At 44.5% G+C, this 15,530-nt stretch overlaps 1 protein-coding gene across 1 annotated transcript in view; it reads left to right on the top strand.

Moving 5' to 3' along the window:
* Positions 1 to 15,530, top strand: part of CAMTA1 (calmodulin binding transcription activator 1) — a 1,094,671-nt gene that overhangs the window by 552,898 nt on the left and 526,243 nt on the right. Inside the window, exon 5 of the mRNA XM_064281181.1 lies at positions 2,167 to 2,302. Coding sequence (XP_064137251.1) covers positions 2,167 to 2,302 — 136 coding nt within the window. The remainder of the gene's footprint in view (positions 1 to 2,166; positions 2,303 to 15,530) is intronic.

The raw sequence follows: 15,530 nt of genomic DNA on the forward strand, positions 1-15,530 counted from the left end.
TCCATAGGCAGAGGTCCTAAGCACAGTGGTTCAACTTTAAACTAGCTGCTGTCACGTCAACCCCAACTCATGGTGACCCCATGTGTGTCAGAGTAGAACTATGCTCCATAGGGTTTCGATGGCTGAAATTTAGGAAGTCAATCACCAGCTCTTTCTTCTGAGGCACCTGCACCTCTGGGTGGACTTGAGCCTCCAATCTTTCTATTAGCAGCTGAGCACATTGATGGTTTGTACCACTCAGGGACTCCCTGGTTGGATTTCAGGGCCCTCCTAATGGGTCTTTTAGGGGGTAGGGTGGGGTTCCAGTGCTCTGAAGATTAGTACAAGTATCTTGAGCAAAGCTGGAATGGAAAGAGGCAGGCAGTTAGTCCCATAGGTGAGCCTACCTGCCACTTAGAAATGGAAGAGAATGGGAAGGTTTTCAATGCAGACTTGTAAGTGGGAGACAAATACCATCAGCTGACAGCATTGTGACAAGCGCGCAGAGCTGTTTCCCGATTGTTTTAGTCAGTACAGACTTAGGGAGGAAACCAACACTGACACAAACCAATTGCACAGTGATGGGGAAACAATAAAGTGTTGGGAGTTGCTGTTGAAAGTCTATAATTTCCAATGGAATTGCTGTTTAGTCATCATATTGCTGCTGAATGACATCGTCGGGCTGGGTGGGAGCTACAATTAGCTGCTGTCACCCTGGCATGATTTTTTTCCCTACAGACAATGGAATATTAAGACATCAATAGCACGATGTTCTGTGCCCAATTGTGAAATGGCCCATTGTTCAAAGGAAACAGAAAGTGGGAGGCTGCTGCCCCAGGCCATGGGAGGGAGGGCTGATTGATCATTTTCTCACCTCTGTGGTAGCGGAGAATCCTGTAAGCCAGCTCACAGCAGAAGCAGCAACTTCATTTGCCTTATTTGTGTAAAGGGCTGTCTCACCTTGGCTGAGAGAGAGAAGGAATGATTGCGGGCCTCGCTGGTGCGCAGAATCATTTGACATAGCTTATTCTGTAGCTACAGCTGCTAACCAAAAGGTCAGCATTTCGAACCCACCAGCCACTCCTTGGAAACCCTATGGGGCAGTTCTACTCTGTCCTCTAGGGTTGCTGTGAGTTAGAATCCACTTGACAGCAATGGTTTATTCTGTGCCGAGTGTCCAGGGGCAGAGTGACACAGAGCTGGCCACGGAGTGGGCAGTGAGCTGTTCGCTTCCAGAGAAATCTGTCTTGGAGGCTGGATTTGCCCACACCTGCTGAACCTTGGCTTTGGAAGTGATTTATCAGAGCCCTTGCCCCCAGGTGCCTGATGGGTTTAGTTCTTTCCTTCCTTGGTGTTCCCAAATCAAAAATACATGACGACATGTAACCATCTTGCTCTCTATGGTTGAAGCATGAATTTATTTTGGAAAGTCCAAGGCGCTTTCTGTTTGTCCTTTGAAACGGCATAAGAACAGACATCCCACTCACTTGGCAAGCAGGAGATGATTTCCTTGAGATATTGTGGCTGTGAACCCAGTGGAAGAATTTACCTGGCAGCATCTGAACCCTCTGACAGTTGAAGCCCAAATGGGAAAGAATCAGGTACTTAGCTGGCTTGAGAAGAAGGACTGGAGGTGGTGTTCCATATCTAGCGGTAATCTAAATGCAGGCAGTGAATCAAGAGCATTCGGATTCCACGACTGGCTCTTCCATTGGTCTGTTCTTAACATAGTCATCTAGCGTCTGCGTTAAACTTATTTATTTCCTAATGCTGGGTGATGGATTAAAAAGATGTGTAGAAAATCCTTCTACAAGAGATAAGCTATTGCAGGCTGCCACAACCCTCCCGGCTCTTTTTGCTTTCTGTCTCTGTTTTGCCGACTTTTCAGTGCATAGCGCAGGCCCCCGCATCGTATATCCTGATTAGACGGTGGATATTACTAAGGGGATGTTTTTTAAGCCCATCATTGACACATTTAATTCATTAGGTACCAAATCCACGAGCAAATTTTGGTTGGCCATAAAACACGGCTAATCCAGGGAGCTGTGATGAAAGGTGAAAAATTATGGTCCTGCAAATGTGGAATATTGCTTTTCTGTAGAGACTTTTACTGGCCTGCGATATCTTTCTTCATAAATTTCTCTCCTGCTTGGCTCTCTTGGTAATTTAACCATTTGTTGTTTCCAGACCACAGAATGGCTCTATGATACTCTACAACAGGAAGAAGGTGAAATACAGGAAAGATGGGTATTGCTGGAAAAAGAGGAAAGATGGGAAAACGACCAGAGAGGATCACATGAAACTGAAGGTCCAGGGAGTGGAGGTAAAGATCGGACGAGGTCCTCTCGTTCCCCAAATATCATGTCCTGAGCTGAAACCGAGAATGGAATGCTTTGACGTAATATGATACCAGCCCCTTCTGCCAACAGAAGTTTTGTTTGCCAAGACCCTGCTTTGTTTTTTCCTAATTTCTTACCCTGTGTAATGGGTCTCCACTCAGGTTTTCAGTGAAGCTGGATTTAACTGATGTGCTCGTGTTCTAGGGAGTCAGTGGTGTATAGATTGAGATTTGCGAGGTTCCTACAGAATCATTTAGGGCGTTTATTTTTTTTATCACTGAAGAGTCTCTGAGTGCACGGAGAGTTTGGGTTTGCAGAGGCTGGGGAAGAGAGGGTGTAGTATAAGCAAGCTCCCTTTTGAGGTGACCTCAGTCTTTTTTTTTTTTCAGTCTACCTCTGCCAAGTGGTCCCTCAGGAGTTGGTAATTCTCCATCCTGGCTTCCTTCCCTCGACTAACAAACCCTTCCATTCCCTCTTGGGTATCTCAAGTTCAGAGAACACACAGATATTAAAGATAATATCGTAACGAGGTACGCGTGATTTTTACAGGGCTGGAGTGGAAACAGTTGCTGCAGACAACATCTTGTGGTCTTGGGTACACTCCAGGGCTTGGTCCTTGGGTGGAGACTGTACCATGGTGCAGACTGGTTTATTTGCTTTGGTTCCAACCCCCAGGCTGTCAACCTTGGGCAGCTACGGAGAAATTCCCCTGGTTTCCCTTCTCCAACATCCAAGGGCCTGGCTGTGTGTCACAGTGGTAGAGGGAGGGGATGTGAATAGTGCAAATTGTTGGCCTACTGATTAGCGAGCATCCACTGCGCTGCCTTTCTCACTGACCTGTGTGAAAGGATCTTCCCTGGAGTCTGGTTGTCTTGGGCCAGGACCTGAGAAGCCTGCGTGTTATCCACCTGGTATTTCAAACAGATCAAAGAATCTGAGGGTGTGCGAGACCCTCGGCGTGCCACGATTGATAGCTAGGACGGTAAGCCCACTTGAGCTCAGTAGATTGCCTTGCCACGCTGACGTCTTTTGAGATACACTTTGTCATTATGTCTTTTTCTATATTAATCATGTGCTTTTACAGCTGTTAAAAATAGCATCAAATGGCTTTTATTATATTACCCCACAGAGAGAGATAACTTTTGTTTTATGTGTTTTTTTTTTTTTTGCACCTAATAACAATGCTTTATGATGATGAACAAAGGAAAGCCTCTGTATGAGATTACTCCAGTTCCCTACCTTCTCCAGTGCACAGTGTTTGCACAGCAGGATTTAATTGACTGCATGGAACATTAAAATGCAGATTACGGCAAACATGCTCCTTGGAACCACCTCTAGGACTGTGACCATTGATTGTGCAAATATATTAGCCATCTTTGCGCGGAGCCGAGGGAGGGAGGCTCAGCTCTTGGGGAGTGGGACACTTATCTCCCCCAACAGAGTAATAATCAGTAGAAAGTGAGGAGAAGCATGGGTGGGGTCAAAGAATGAGGAGCCGGCTCAGCCTGGGACCAACAGCCTGCTTGAAAGGAATTCACAATGAAACTGCGGCCAGCAGCCCCCATGCCTGCGGGTCCTGGTGTATTTCATCTTTAGTAATACATAAATCAGGAACTTTGGGGCGTAAGTAATGGCAGGGCAGAATTCTTCTTCGGCAGCGGCTCAGAAACCCAGAGTAAAAAAAAAAAAAAAAAAAAAAAAAAGCCACAGTGTTCATTTTCTCCCCTCGTATTGTAAATTAGAATTGTCATGGAATGGAATCAGAATGATTTATGGCTATTTTTAGGCTGTATTTATGTTTGGAGCTATTTGTGGCTCTCACGCTTACAGACTAATGTGTAGACATGTGCAAGGGGGCAGTAGGGACCCTCTGAACACGGAGGAGGGAAACACGCTAGATGGTGAGGGATTTCCAGGACACACCAGGAAAGGGGACAAGGAGATTTGCTTTTAGGCTCTTAGAGAGTGAAGGCATGAAGGACGGGTGCTGTTTGCTGTGTGGTGGCCTTGTGCATGGAGCTCAGGGGCCACATGAGTTGGGGAAGATTACACCTCGGCCACGTGGGAGGGTGGGCAGCTGAGGACTGTCCCTCAGGAAGATGTCCCATGAGTCAGTAAATATTGATGCTATACCTACTCTGTCCAAACCCTGTGGTGTCTGCGGAGAAAACAGAAGCCAGCCATGTTCTCTGCCTCCACGGACTCATGGTCAAATTGAGGAGACAGACATGTCCATGTTGTTGTAGTTAGGTGCCTTCAAGTCAATTCCAACTCATAGCCACCCCATGTGATAGAGTAGAAATGCCCCGTAGGGTTTTCCAGGCTGTAATTTTTCCAGAAGCAGACCACCAGGTCTTTCTCCCACAAAGTGGCTGGGTGAGTTTAAAACGCCAACCTTTAGGTTAGCAGCCAAGTGCTTAGCCGTTGTGCCACCAAGGCTCCTCACAGCCAAGAAAACCCTATGGAACAGTTCTACTCTGTAACACATGGGGTCATCATGAGTCGGAATCATCTCCATGCCAAAGACTTTTTTTTTTTTTTTTGAAGTATGAGCATTTTCGGTTTTATTAGATACTGCCAAATTGCTCTCCAAAGTGTCTGTACAATTATAAGCCCACCAGCACTGGGGTTTACCAGTTCCCCCCTCACCTGCTCATAACACTGATGAATGAAAGATGGCGCCCTGTTAGAGGTGAACTGGAAATTTCCTCGATCGTTGGTGGAGATGTACATCTTCTCATGCTAATGGAAGTCCTTTGCTGTGAATTGTGTACTATAGGATTGAATTGCCTACCGTGGGCATGACTTGTACACAGCCCTGCAGACAGACTTCTCAGGCAAGCAGCTCCACGTCTCGCTGGCGTTCCTCCTGTGTTAGCTCTGATCTGGACCAGCAGCTGAAAGGACGAGTGGGCATGCTCTGGGACAGTGGGCGGTTGGTCTTTTCTACCCGGGAAATGGCAATGGGGATGCGCACTGGGATTTTACATCTCATAGGAGTATGGAACATCTGAGTTTGAACCCTGCTTCTTTCTCCAGTGGGTTCAGAGTCGGGCAGTACCCACTGATTTAGTACCCACATCACCCAGGCACGGTGCCAGGCAGCCACCCCTGCTGTCAGGTGAGGCGGACAATGAGGCACATGGTTTTGGCTATGTGATTTTTCTACCACCTGAGTCAGTTTTCTCAGTTCAAGGGCATGATAAAGATATTTGGATCTACCATTTAACGTATAACTTGCTATAAGCGTTCCCCCAGGCCAGGAAAACATTCGGCTTTGTTCAAGGAACAGCTTAGCGGTATAGCTGCTTTTGTTCTTTATGGCTGGGGCCCTAGATACACAAAGCAACTCAAAGGCACATTGATTTTCTCAGCCAGGCACAGGATGGGGGCAGCCGCTTTTGAAGCTGATGAGCTGTTAGTTCCGTGACTGGTTGTCTTGTCTGTAAGCCAAGGAGGAGCTGGCTCAATCAGGTTTCCAATAATACTGGGCTCTGTGGTCAGAAGGTCACGCATGACAGAGGTTGGCAGGGAGGAAAGAGAAGGTAGTTGTGATGTCGACTGTTTTAAGGATGAAATCTCAGTGTGTCTCAAGTTGTTCCCCCATGCAGATTTATGCCTGCCTACATGGTGCCTCAAATGGTGGAGGGAATTTGGGGGCGGGAGATTTCCTGAGAGCAGACAGCCAGATCTCAAACATCCCTGTGCCTCCAGCATGGCCTCAGCCAGGGGATCTGCTGAGCCAGATGAATCAGCGAGAGTTGATGTTTTTCTCTGGGACGAGCTGGAGGAGTGACTCTCAAGTTCATAGTGCTTGTCTCTGCCCCCAGAAGTTTTCGGGGCTGTCTTTTGCCTGGTCCTCACACCTCCCAGGTTGGGTGTGTTGGGGTGTCTCTCAGAAGCCAGGCCAGCCTCTGGCTGCCTATCTTCCTGACTTCTTCACAGTTGGGTTCTCACAGAGATAGGAGGCCACACACTGACTAAAGGGTAGTCATAGGCTTATAAGTCTCCTAGGTACCACGTATGTTATCTCATTTAACCCTCATAAAAACTTCCATGCAAAGTAAACATTATTATACCCATTCTCTAGATGCAGAGGGAGCAGTGATGGTTCAGTGATAGAATTCTTACCTTCCACGCAGGAGATCTGGGTTTGATTCCTGGCTAATGCACCTCATACCCACAAGGTACCACCTGTCCGTCAGTGGAGGCTTGTGTGTTGCTACGATGCTGGACAGGTTTCAGCAGAGCTTCCAGACTAAGACAAGACTAGGCAGAAAGGCCTGGTGACTACTTCCAGAAAAATCAGCCAATGAAAACTCTGTGATCACGATGGTCTGATCCCATTGTGAATGGGGTCACCACGAGTCAGAGGACCAACTTGATGGCAGCTAACAACAACAACAAACATGAAGAAATTGAGCCTCAGAGAGAGTTTCACTTGCCATAAATCAATAGCAGAATTGAAACTTGAAGTTAAGTTTTTCTGGTTCTATAGCTCAAGCCCTTACCCTTATATCGGTTGTTTCCTAAGCATTCAAGTGGGGTCTTGTTTTTTCATATCACGTCAACACACATTTATTAAGCACATGCTCTTCATTTAGCTACCAGTTATAGAATGCTTTCTCTCCACTGGCATCCTGGTAGGTATTGAGGGTACAGTGATGATAAAAGAAGACATGGTCTCCACTCTCATGGGGATACAAAAGCTCGCAGTGATTTTCCCTGGCCCCAGAGGTTTTGGGCAGGGTGATGAGGCTACGATAGAAGAATCACAAGGCCCCTTGCAGAACATGTGGGAGGGGTACCTAAGGCAGACTTGGCCTGAAGGAGGTGGCATAAATGTAGGGGATTAAGAAAAGGTGGGAGCTAGTCAGATAGTAAGGTTGTCATTGTGAGTTGCTATCAAGTCAATGCCGACTCATGGCAACCCCATGCACAACAGAATGCAACGTTGTCTAGTCTTATGCCATCTTCAGGATCACTGGTGTGTTGGAGTCCATTGTTGTGGCTACTATGTCAATCTATCTCATTGAGAATTTCCCTCATTTTCACTGACTCTCTACTGTACCAAATACGACGTCCTTTTCTAGAGATTGCTCTTGGATAGGGATGGGAAATAGCAATGAACACTGGTAGAATCTGTTGAAAAACAGCTAACATGACGTTAAGCCACAGGTAGCCAGAATTGTGACATGCCAGTGTTCCTCCCAGCGCTGTCCAGGTCTGATGTTTGCCTCCTGGGGACCAGACTCTCTCTGCTCTGATCTAAGATGCACATTGTGGTGGTGTCCTGCCTTTGGAACCAACAGGCTGTCATTGTGCAGAGGCCTCTGGTCCCATTGCATGACATGTGGGTAGCATGGACAAAGCCATCCGTCTGCAATGAGTCTGTTCCACTGTGGACAGGAAACCCCTGGCCTGGACCATCAGCCCAGCAGAACGGTCAACCATCACCACTGACTGGCATTTTCAGCTGCAAAGACAAAGTTCGTTTTGGTTTTGCTGACCTGCTTGTGCTGCCTAAAAAGAATGAAGAGTTCCCCTGACTTCTTGATTAACTGCTGTAGAGCTCCAAGCCCATCATTAGAGTGGCAGCCGTGATAACAAGGTTGTGTGTTTGGACGCGGCCTCATTAGAAGAGACGTTCTTTATTTGTACACTTAGACCACATATTAACCAAAGAAGAAAAGGGAGGAAAAAGCACCTCTTTTCAAAGTAGAAATGATATTGTAGTTACTGCATTAGAAATTAACAGGGCATGAAATAACTGTTGGCCTCGGGGCAGTACCAGATCATTTCAGCTCTGCTTGCAGCCATAAGATAAATCGGTATCTTGCTTGTAGCTGATGGGAAATATTTAAAATAGCCAGCCATAAACACATATGGTGCCCAAATTAAGTCTGGGAAACGGCACTGAGTAGATAAGGAGGTGGTGAGCTGGCTGATGAAACAGTGGGCAGCAGAGGCTCACAGAGGGCACGGGCTGCAGCCATGTATTTTTTAAAAAAGTGTTATTGTGGCAAAATATATATAACATAAAATTTGCTGTTTCAACCATTTTTAAGTGGTATAATTCAGTGACATTAATACTTTCACAATACTGTACAACCATCACCACTATCCATTTCCAAACTTTTTTTTTATCACCCCAAATGGAAACTCAGTGCCCCTTAAGCAACAACTTCCCATTCCCCTGCCCCCCAGCCCCGATGACCTCTAATCTGCTTTCTATCTCTATGCATTTGCATATTCTAGATGTTTCATCAAAGTGGGTTCATACAGTATCTGTCCTTTTGTGTCTGACTTATTTCATTCAGCATAATGTTTTCAAAGTTCATCCATGTCATAGCATGTATCAGAACTTCATTTTTCTTTATGGTTGAGTAATAGTCCATTGTATGAAAAGATCATTTTTCGTTTATCCACTCATCTATTGATGGGCACTTGGGTTTTTTCTACCTTTTGGCTATTTGAGAATGCTGCAGTGAACATTGCTGTACATGTATCTATTTGAGTCCCTGCTCTTAGTTCTCTTGGGCATATACCTAGGAGTGGAATTGCTGGGTCATATGGTAATTCCATGTTTAACTTTTTGAGGAACAGCCAAACTGTTTTCCACAATAGCTGCACCATTTTGCTTTCCTACCACAATGCACAGGAGTTCTAGTTTCTCCACATCCTCATCAACACTTGTTAGTTTCAATTTTTTTGATTACAGCCATCTCAGTGGGTATAAAATGGGAATCTCACTCTGGTTTCTGCCATGCATTCTTACACAGAATTTGTGTTTTTTACTGTTAGTAAGTGAGTATGTATCTTTGGTCAGTAGACATGTTATTTCGCTCCACTCCCCTTCAGACTTGTGGCCACCTGTCTATACTGCACAGTGATCCTCATCCAGAACCTGCTTTTTCCAATTTGTAGATAAAAAATGTCTTGGCCTTATAACTTCTCATCTTTCCACATCTGACTCTTCCATAGTATCTTTCCTGATCTTCATCAGCTGGAAGTAACTACTTCCTTCTCTTAATTGCCATAACTCTCCATCTGTGTATTAATTCTGTCCAGTTCAATAAAGATATACTAAGTATCTAGTATTTTCTAAGATTTGAAAGAACCTGTATCTGGTATCTAGATACTAGATAACTTGTTGTTGTGAGCTGCCATCGAGTTGGCCCTTGACTCATGGTGACTTCACGCACAATGAAACAAAATGTTGCCCGATCCTGCACCATTCCTATGGTCTGTTGTAGATCAGACCATTGTGCTCAATAGGATTTTCACTGGCCGGTTTTCAGAAGTAGATTACAAGGTGTTCCTTCCTAGTCCATCTTAGCTAGGAAGCTCCACTGAAACCTGTGCAGCATCATAGTAACACGCAAGCCTCCACTGACTGCTGGGTGGTAGCTACGCATGAAGTGTTCTGGCTGGGAAATGAGCCTGAGTTTCCTGCATGGAAGGTGAGAATTCTAGCACTGAACCACCACTGTACAGAAATACCCTGTTAGGCTCAAGTTATATAGAGGCGAACAAGACACAGAATCCTACTTGAGGAACATTGTTGTTGCTGTTAGGTGCCATTAAGTTGTTTCCAACTCGTAGCAACCCTATGTACAACAGAACGAAGCACTGCCTGGTCCTGTGCCATCCTCATGATCATTTTTATGCTTGAGCCCATTGTTGCAGCCACCGTGTCAGTCCATCTCATTGAGGGTCTTCCTCTTTTTCACTGATCCTCTACTTTACCAAGCATGATGTCCTTTTCCAGGGACTGGTCCCTCTTGACAACATGTCCAAAGTATGTAAGATGCAGTCTCGCCATTCGTGCTTCTAAGTAGCATTCTGGTTGTACTTCTTCCAAGACAGATTTGTTCATTCTTTTGGCAGTCCATGGTATATTCAATATTCTTCGCCAACATACAGAAACATAAAACTGGTCATTTCAGTATGATATGGTAATTATTCAAACAGATTTTAGAGTGTTCAAACTTGTTTTCTCCCCTCTATTAAGGACAGAGCCTGGCCCAGTACAACCCACAGGGCCTTGCAGTTAGCAGAGAGATCTGCCGAATGACTAAATGCTTTCACAGGTACCACCTCATTTGATCTTGACCCCAATCCTATGACTGACTGAATGATGGCAGATATTTTTATTCCCGTTGGCCACACATCTGGGACTTGAATCAACTTTCAAATTCATTTTCAAATCTGGGGTTATCTCTTCTGTCTGGCACCACACGCTGGTGGCTCATGGCATCCTTGCCTCATGCCATCTCCAATGGATAGAGTCAGTCTGCTCAGCCACACCTCTGAAGATCTGAGGATCTCCCTTGGCTCTCCTCTGACTTCTAATGGTCCAAATTTTTGTGTAGCATTCTGCTAGTAAGCTAACAAGTTAAAATTTAATTTCCGGTTACCTGGGTGTGTTTTGGTAGAATCAATTCAGGAGATCAAATCCATAGTCTTTCCTGAATTTCTAATTATTTAGCATCCCTGGTGACATGTCACTACCCAAATCATATAATTAAAAATTTAACTAATAAATAACGTTAAGCTAGCTATGTTTTGAAGTTGCAACAGTAAACCTTTTTGCTGACTTTCCAAGCTCACAGAGGCATGGCCAGGGTATGGATCTTGCTTCTTATCCCTAAGTCTCCTTCTTTCCTGACTACAGCTAAGTAACAACAGCTACAACAATGACAACATTATTTATTGAATGCTTACTGAATACCTGGTCCTGAGCTCCTCACTTATGAGCATAATCTCATTTAATGACTTCGCAACACCCCGATTATATAAAAAAAAAAAAAAAAAAATTTTTTTTTTTTTTTTATATAGGTACTGTTGTTGTCCCTGAGATCTCTGGGTAGCACAACTGGTTTGTACTCAACTACTAACTGAAAGGATGGTGGTTCAAACCCACCCAGCAGCACCACAGAAGAAAGACCTGGCAATCTGCTTCCTTAAAGATTACAGTCAAGAAAAGCCTATGGAGTTCTACTCTGTACCACTTAGGGTTGCCATGAGTAGGAATGACTCAGTGTTAATGGATTTGGCTTTTGGTTATTATTGTCCTCATTTTTGCAGAAGATGTAATTAATTTCAGAGAGGTTAAGAAGCTTACCCAAGGATACCTAGCTGGTCAGTGACAGAGTCAATATACCTTCCCACGTCTGTCTGATTTCAAATTCCCATTTTCCTGGTCACTATATCACAATGCCTTCCAAAACATCTGAATCCCCAGGTGAGTGCTCTTAGTTCGTAGTGTCTGGGAGTTAAGGGGTTAAAATACATCACCATGTAGCCATGCACAGGCCTCAGATAGGACTGGGATAAGCCCTTTAGTAGTAGTGATATGAAGTCCCTGAGTGGTGTAAATGGTAAATGCGCTTGGCTGCTAACTGAAAGGATGGTCGTTTGAGACCCTCTCTTTTACCAAATGTGATGTCCTTTTCTAGCGATTGGTCTGTTTTGATGATGTGTCCAAAATAAGCGAACTGAAGTCTTACCATCCTCCCTTCTAAGGAGCATTATAGTTGTTTTTCTTCTAAGACAGATTTGTTAGTTCTTCTGGCAGTCTGCAGTATATTCAATCTTCTTAACCAACATTCCAATTCAAATGCATCAGTTCATCTTCCATCTTCCTTTTTTTCTCATCCAGCTTTCACATGTTTATGAGGAGATTGAAAAGACCATGGCTTGGGTCAAACACACCTTAGTCATCAAAGTGACATTTTTGCTTTTTAAAACCTTAAAGAAGTCTTTCGCAGCAGATTTGCTTATGGATATTGGACGTTACCCTGGTCCAATTCTTGCAGAGACCAACAGGGCAGCAAAGTCTGTTTGTGAGTTGTGTCTGTACCAAGGACAATGGATGGGACCCTCAGATTCACTTGACTGTTAGGCTGTCCCTGCTCTTAGATGGCATGGACCCACACGGTCTGAGGGGTAGCATCCCTCCCTGAAGGCAGCCCAGGTGTTGTCCTCTAGCCCACCACTTCTTGGTAGACACCACAAAGTTCCCCAGAGTCTCTTTGGCAATGGACAACAATGTCACACTCCTTATAGCATCATTTCCACGGTATTAGCATTGATTGGTGGAGTCACTGGGTGGAGCAAATGGTTAACGTACTCAGCTGCTAACAGAAAGGTTGGCAGTTTGAGTCCACCCAGAGGTGCTTTGGAAGAAAGGCCTGGTGATCTATTTCTGAAAAATCATTCATTGAAAACCCCCACGGAGCACAGTTCTACTCTGACAAACACAGGGTTGCTGTGAGTCAGAACTGACTTGACAGCAACTGGTTTCGGTTTTTTTCTGGTAGAAGCGAGGTGCCTCCTATGGTCACCAAGCCTTTCTTCCTCTCTAGTCCAACCAGTCTAAGATAGAGAGAGCCTGCCCCTTCATTCCTCCAGCCCAGGAATCTGGCTCCATCCAGGCGATACAGGGACTGTGAGAAGAAGACATAGTAGCCCCTTGCTCTCCACTTCAGTGGTTGGGAGTTTGTTTCCAGATGTCCTGAACACCCTATATAACCTGCTGTAGTTCTTTAGCTGTGAACGTATCCCAGCTTTTTTGGCACCTTTTGACTTCCCACGTGAACCTTCACTTAGGGGCTCTTCCAGTATGAATGGCCCATTTTCATACTGGCCCATTTTTCATTTGTCCTGATGCTGTAGCTTTCAACCTTCCAGGATAAGCTCACTTGGGTATGGTGAGGATCTGTGTGCTCACTCTTGCTAGGTGGGTCAACAGATGTAGGACACACACACGTACATCCATACACACGAAATCAAGAAATTCTAGGATGCCCAGTTTAAGACGAATTTCAGATAAGCAATTAACACTTTTTTAGTGCAAGTATGTCCCATGCAACATTTGGGGCATACATAAAAAAAAAAATACATACTTACACTAAAATACTATTCGTTATTTACCTGGAACTCACATTTAACTGGGTGTCCTGCATTTTATCTGGCAGCCCTCTGACCACCACTGCAATTTCCTCTGAGTCTTTCCACACTGAGACTTGTCTGCTTGGAATATTCCTCTCAGGGAAGACACAAGGGAGTGAGATGGCTTACCTCTAGACACACATTTCCCACCTCCCCCCTCCCCTGCCCTGTGTCTACTGTAAACTTAATAGACTTGTTAATTCCAAGTATCAACTGCTATCAATGCCAGGTAACAGTGTTGATATACAAATTTGATTCCTTATATTTTTGAGAATATCAGAATGCCGTTTCACGTCCATAAATTAGGATACCCCTCAAAATGCAGTTTTTATTGTGCTCTTCAAAGTTAGAACAATTAAAAAATATATTTATTTTTGGTGAAAGTATGCAGAGCAAAACACATGCCCGTTCAACAATTTCTACACATACAGTTCAGCGACATTGGTTACATTCTTCACTTGGCCAATAATCTTGCTATTTCTACTCAAATCATTTCCACCACCTTTAACTTAGACTCTCTGCTCCCTAGTCTTCTCATGTGTACCGCAGATTTACTGTTGTCAGTTTAATCTCATAAGTCATCTTTTAAAAAAGTGCAATCCTTTTTTTATTGTACTTTAGATGAATGTTGACAAAGCAAACTAGTTTCTCATTAAACAATTAATATACATATTGTTTTGTGACATTGGTTGCTAACCCCACGACATGTCAACACTCTCCCCTTCTCGACCTTGGGTTCCCCATTACCAGCTTTCCTGTCCCCTCCCGCCTTCTCGTCCTTGCTCCTGGGCTGGTGTGCCCATTTAGTCTCGTTTTGTTTTATGGGCCTGTCTAATCATTGGCTGGAGGGTGAACCTCAGGAGTGGGTTCATTACTGAGCTATAAAAGTGTCCAGGGGCTATACTCTCAGTGTTTCTCCAATCTCTGTCAGACCAGTAAGTCTGGTTTGTTTTTTTTGGTGTGTGTGTGTGAGTTAGAATTTTGTTTTTGTTTTTAATTAATTTTTATTAAGCTTCAAGTGAACATTTACCATTTCAATCAGTCTGTCACATGTAGGTTTACATACATCTTACTCCCTTCTCCCACTTGCTCTCCCCCTATAGAATTTTGTTTTACATTTATCTCCAGCTCTTTCCGGGGCCCTCTATTGTGATGCCTGTCAGGGCAGTCAGTGGTGGTAGCTGGGCACCATCTAGTTGTGCTGGACTTAATCTGGTGAAGGCTGTGGTAGTTGTGGTCCATTAGTCTTTTGCGCTAATCTAAAAAAGCACAATTCTCAAGGCATATGTTTCTTACTAACTAAGTCAAACTATTGTTCAGTCCAGACACACGTTCAAAGTGCAGGATCCATAAGACACAGAAAGGACACCCACCACTGGTAAGAGCAGAAGGCCCTCCAGGCAGTTTGCCAACGAACCCAAGTAGTGTCAGGGTGGAGGCCCTCCCTTTCCCTTTGGAAAGTGAGTCCTGGGTACCTCTCAAATACCAGAGAGTGAGGACCTCTGGGAGCCAAGGTATGGTGTCCTTGGAGGCTGTTCCCTCGAGGAACACAGGCCTCCTGCCAGTGGATTTGGAGAGCAGCTTGCTAGCTCAAGATGTGCCAGGAAGATTTTGAAGGAAATGTGTTTGTCATTTGTGCCTCTCCTTATGCCTCTGGTAGATTACAATATGTAAAATATTTTGTAATTTCCTTTTTGTAAAACTTGATTTGAGCCCTATTAAGCTAGAAACTCCCTGATGAAGGTAGAATGAAGAATATCAATTTGGTATGCTGAACTTGTATTTAATTATTATCATAACAGTCTCTTAACATCATTGCAGATTAGCCCACGAGGACACGTATGGAAATTTTAGGATATTCAATTATGATGGAAATCCTTGAACACCATTGTCGAAATTCACCAAGGGCCTTTCTCTGCTTGGGTCCCAACATCCGGCAGACACGGTTAGATGTTCCCCAGGCCACATGACCTTGATATTTGTAAGCATAAGTTATGGTCTCCTCCAGAAGCTGGGGATGCATTTTAAGAACATGATATATATTTCTCCCCCTCAGTAAATGACCAGATGTGGTTGTTCACGTTGGGTAAAGAATATCCCTGGCCTTCACTTGACTGAATCATAAAATATTGATCTTCTCCGCATGTTTCAATTCCCTGATATTGTGGGGGAAATTTACTCTTGTCGTCAGTGGCTTGGTGTGTTACTGTAGGGGGCAGTCTGGGCTCAGATTGTGCAAATCTCCAGTCTGGTCCT

The sequence above is a fragment of the Loxodonta africana genome, chromosome 3 (assembly GCF_030014295.1).
Source record: "Loxodonta africana isolate mLoxAfr1 chromosome 3, mLoxAfr1.hap2, whole genome shotgun sequence".
NCBI classification, from domain to species: domain Eukaryota; kingdom Metazoa; phylum Chordata; class Mammalia; order Proboscidea; family Elephantidae; genus Loxodonta; species Loxodonta africana.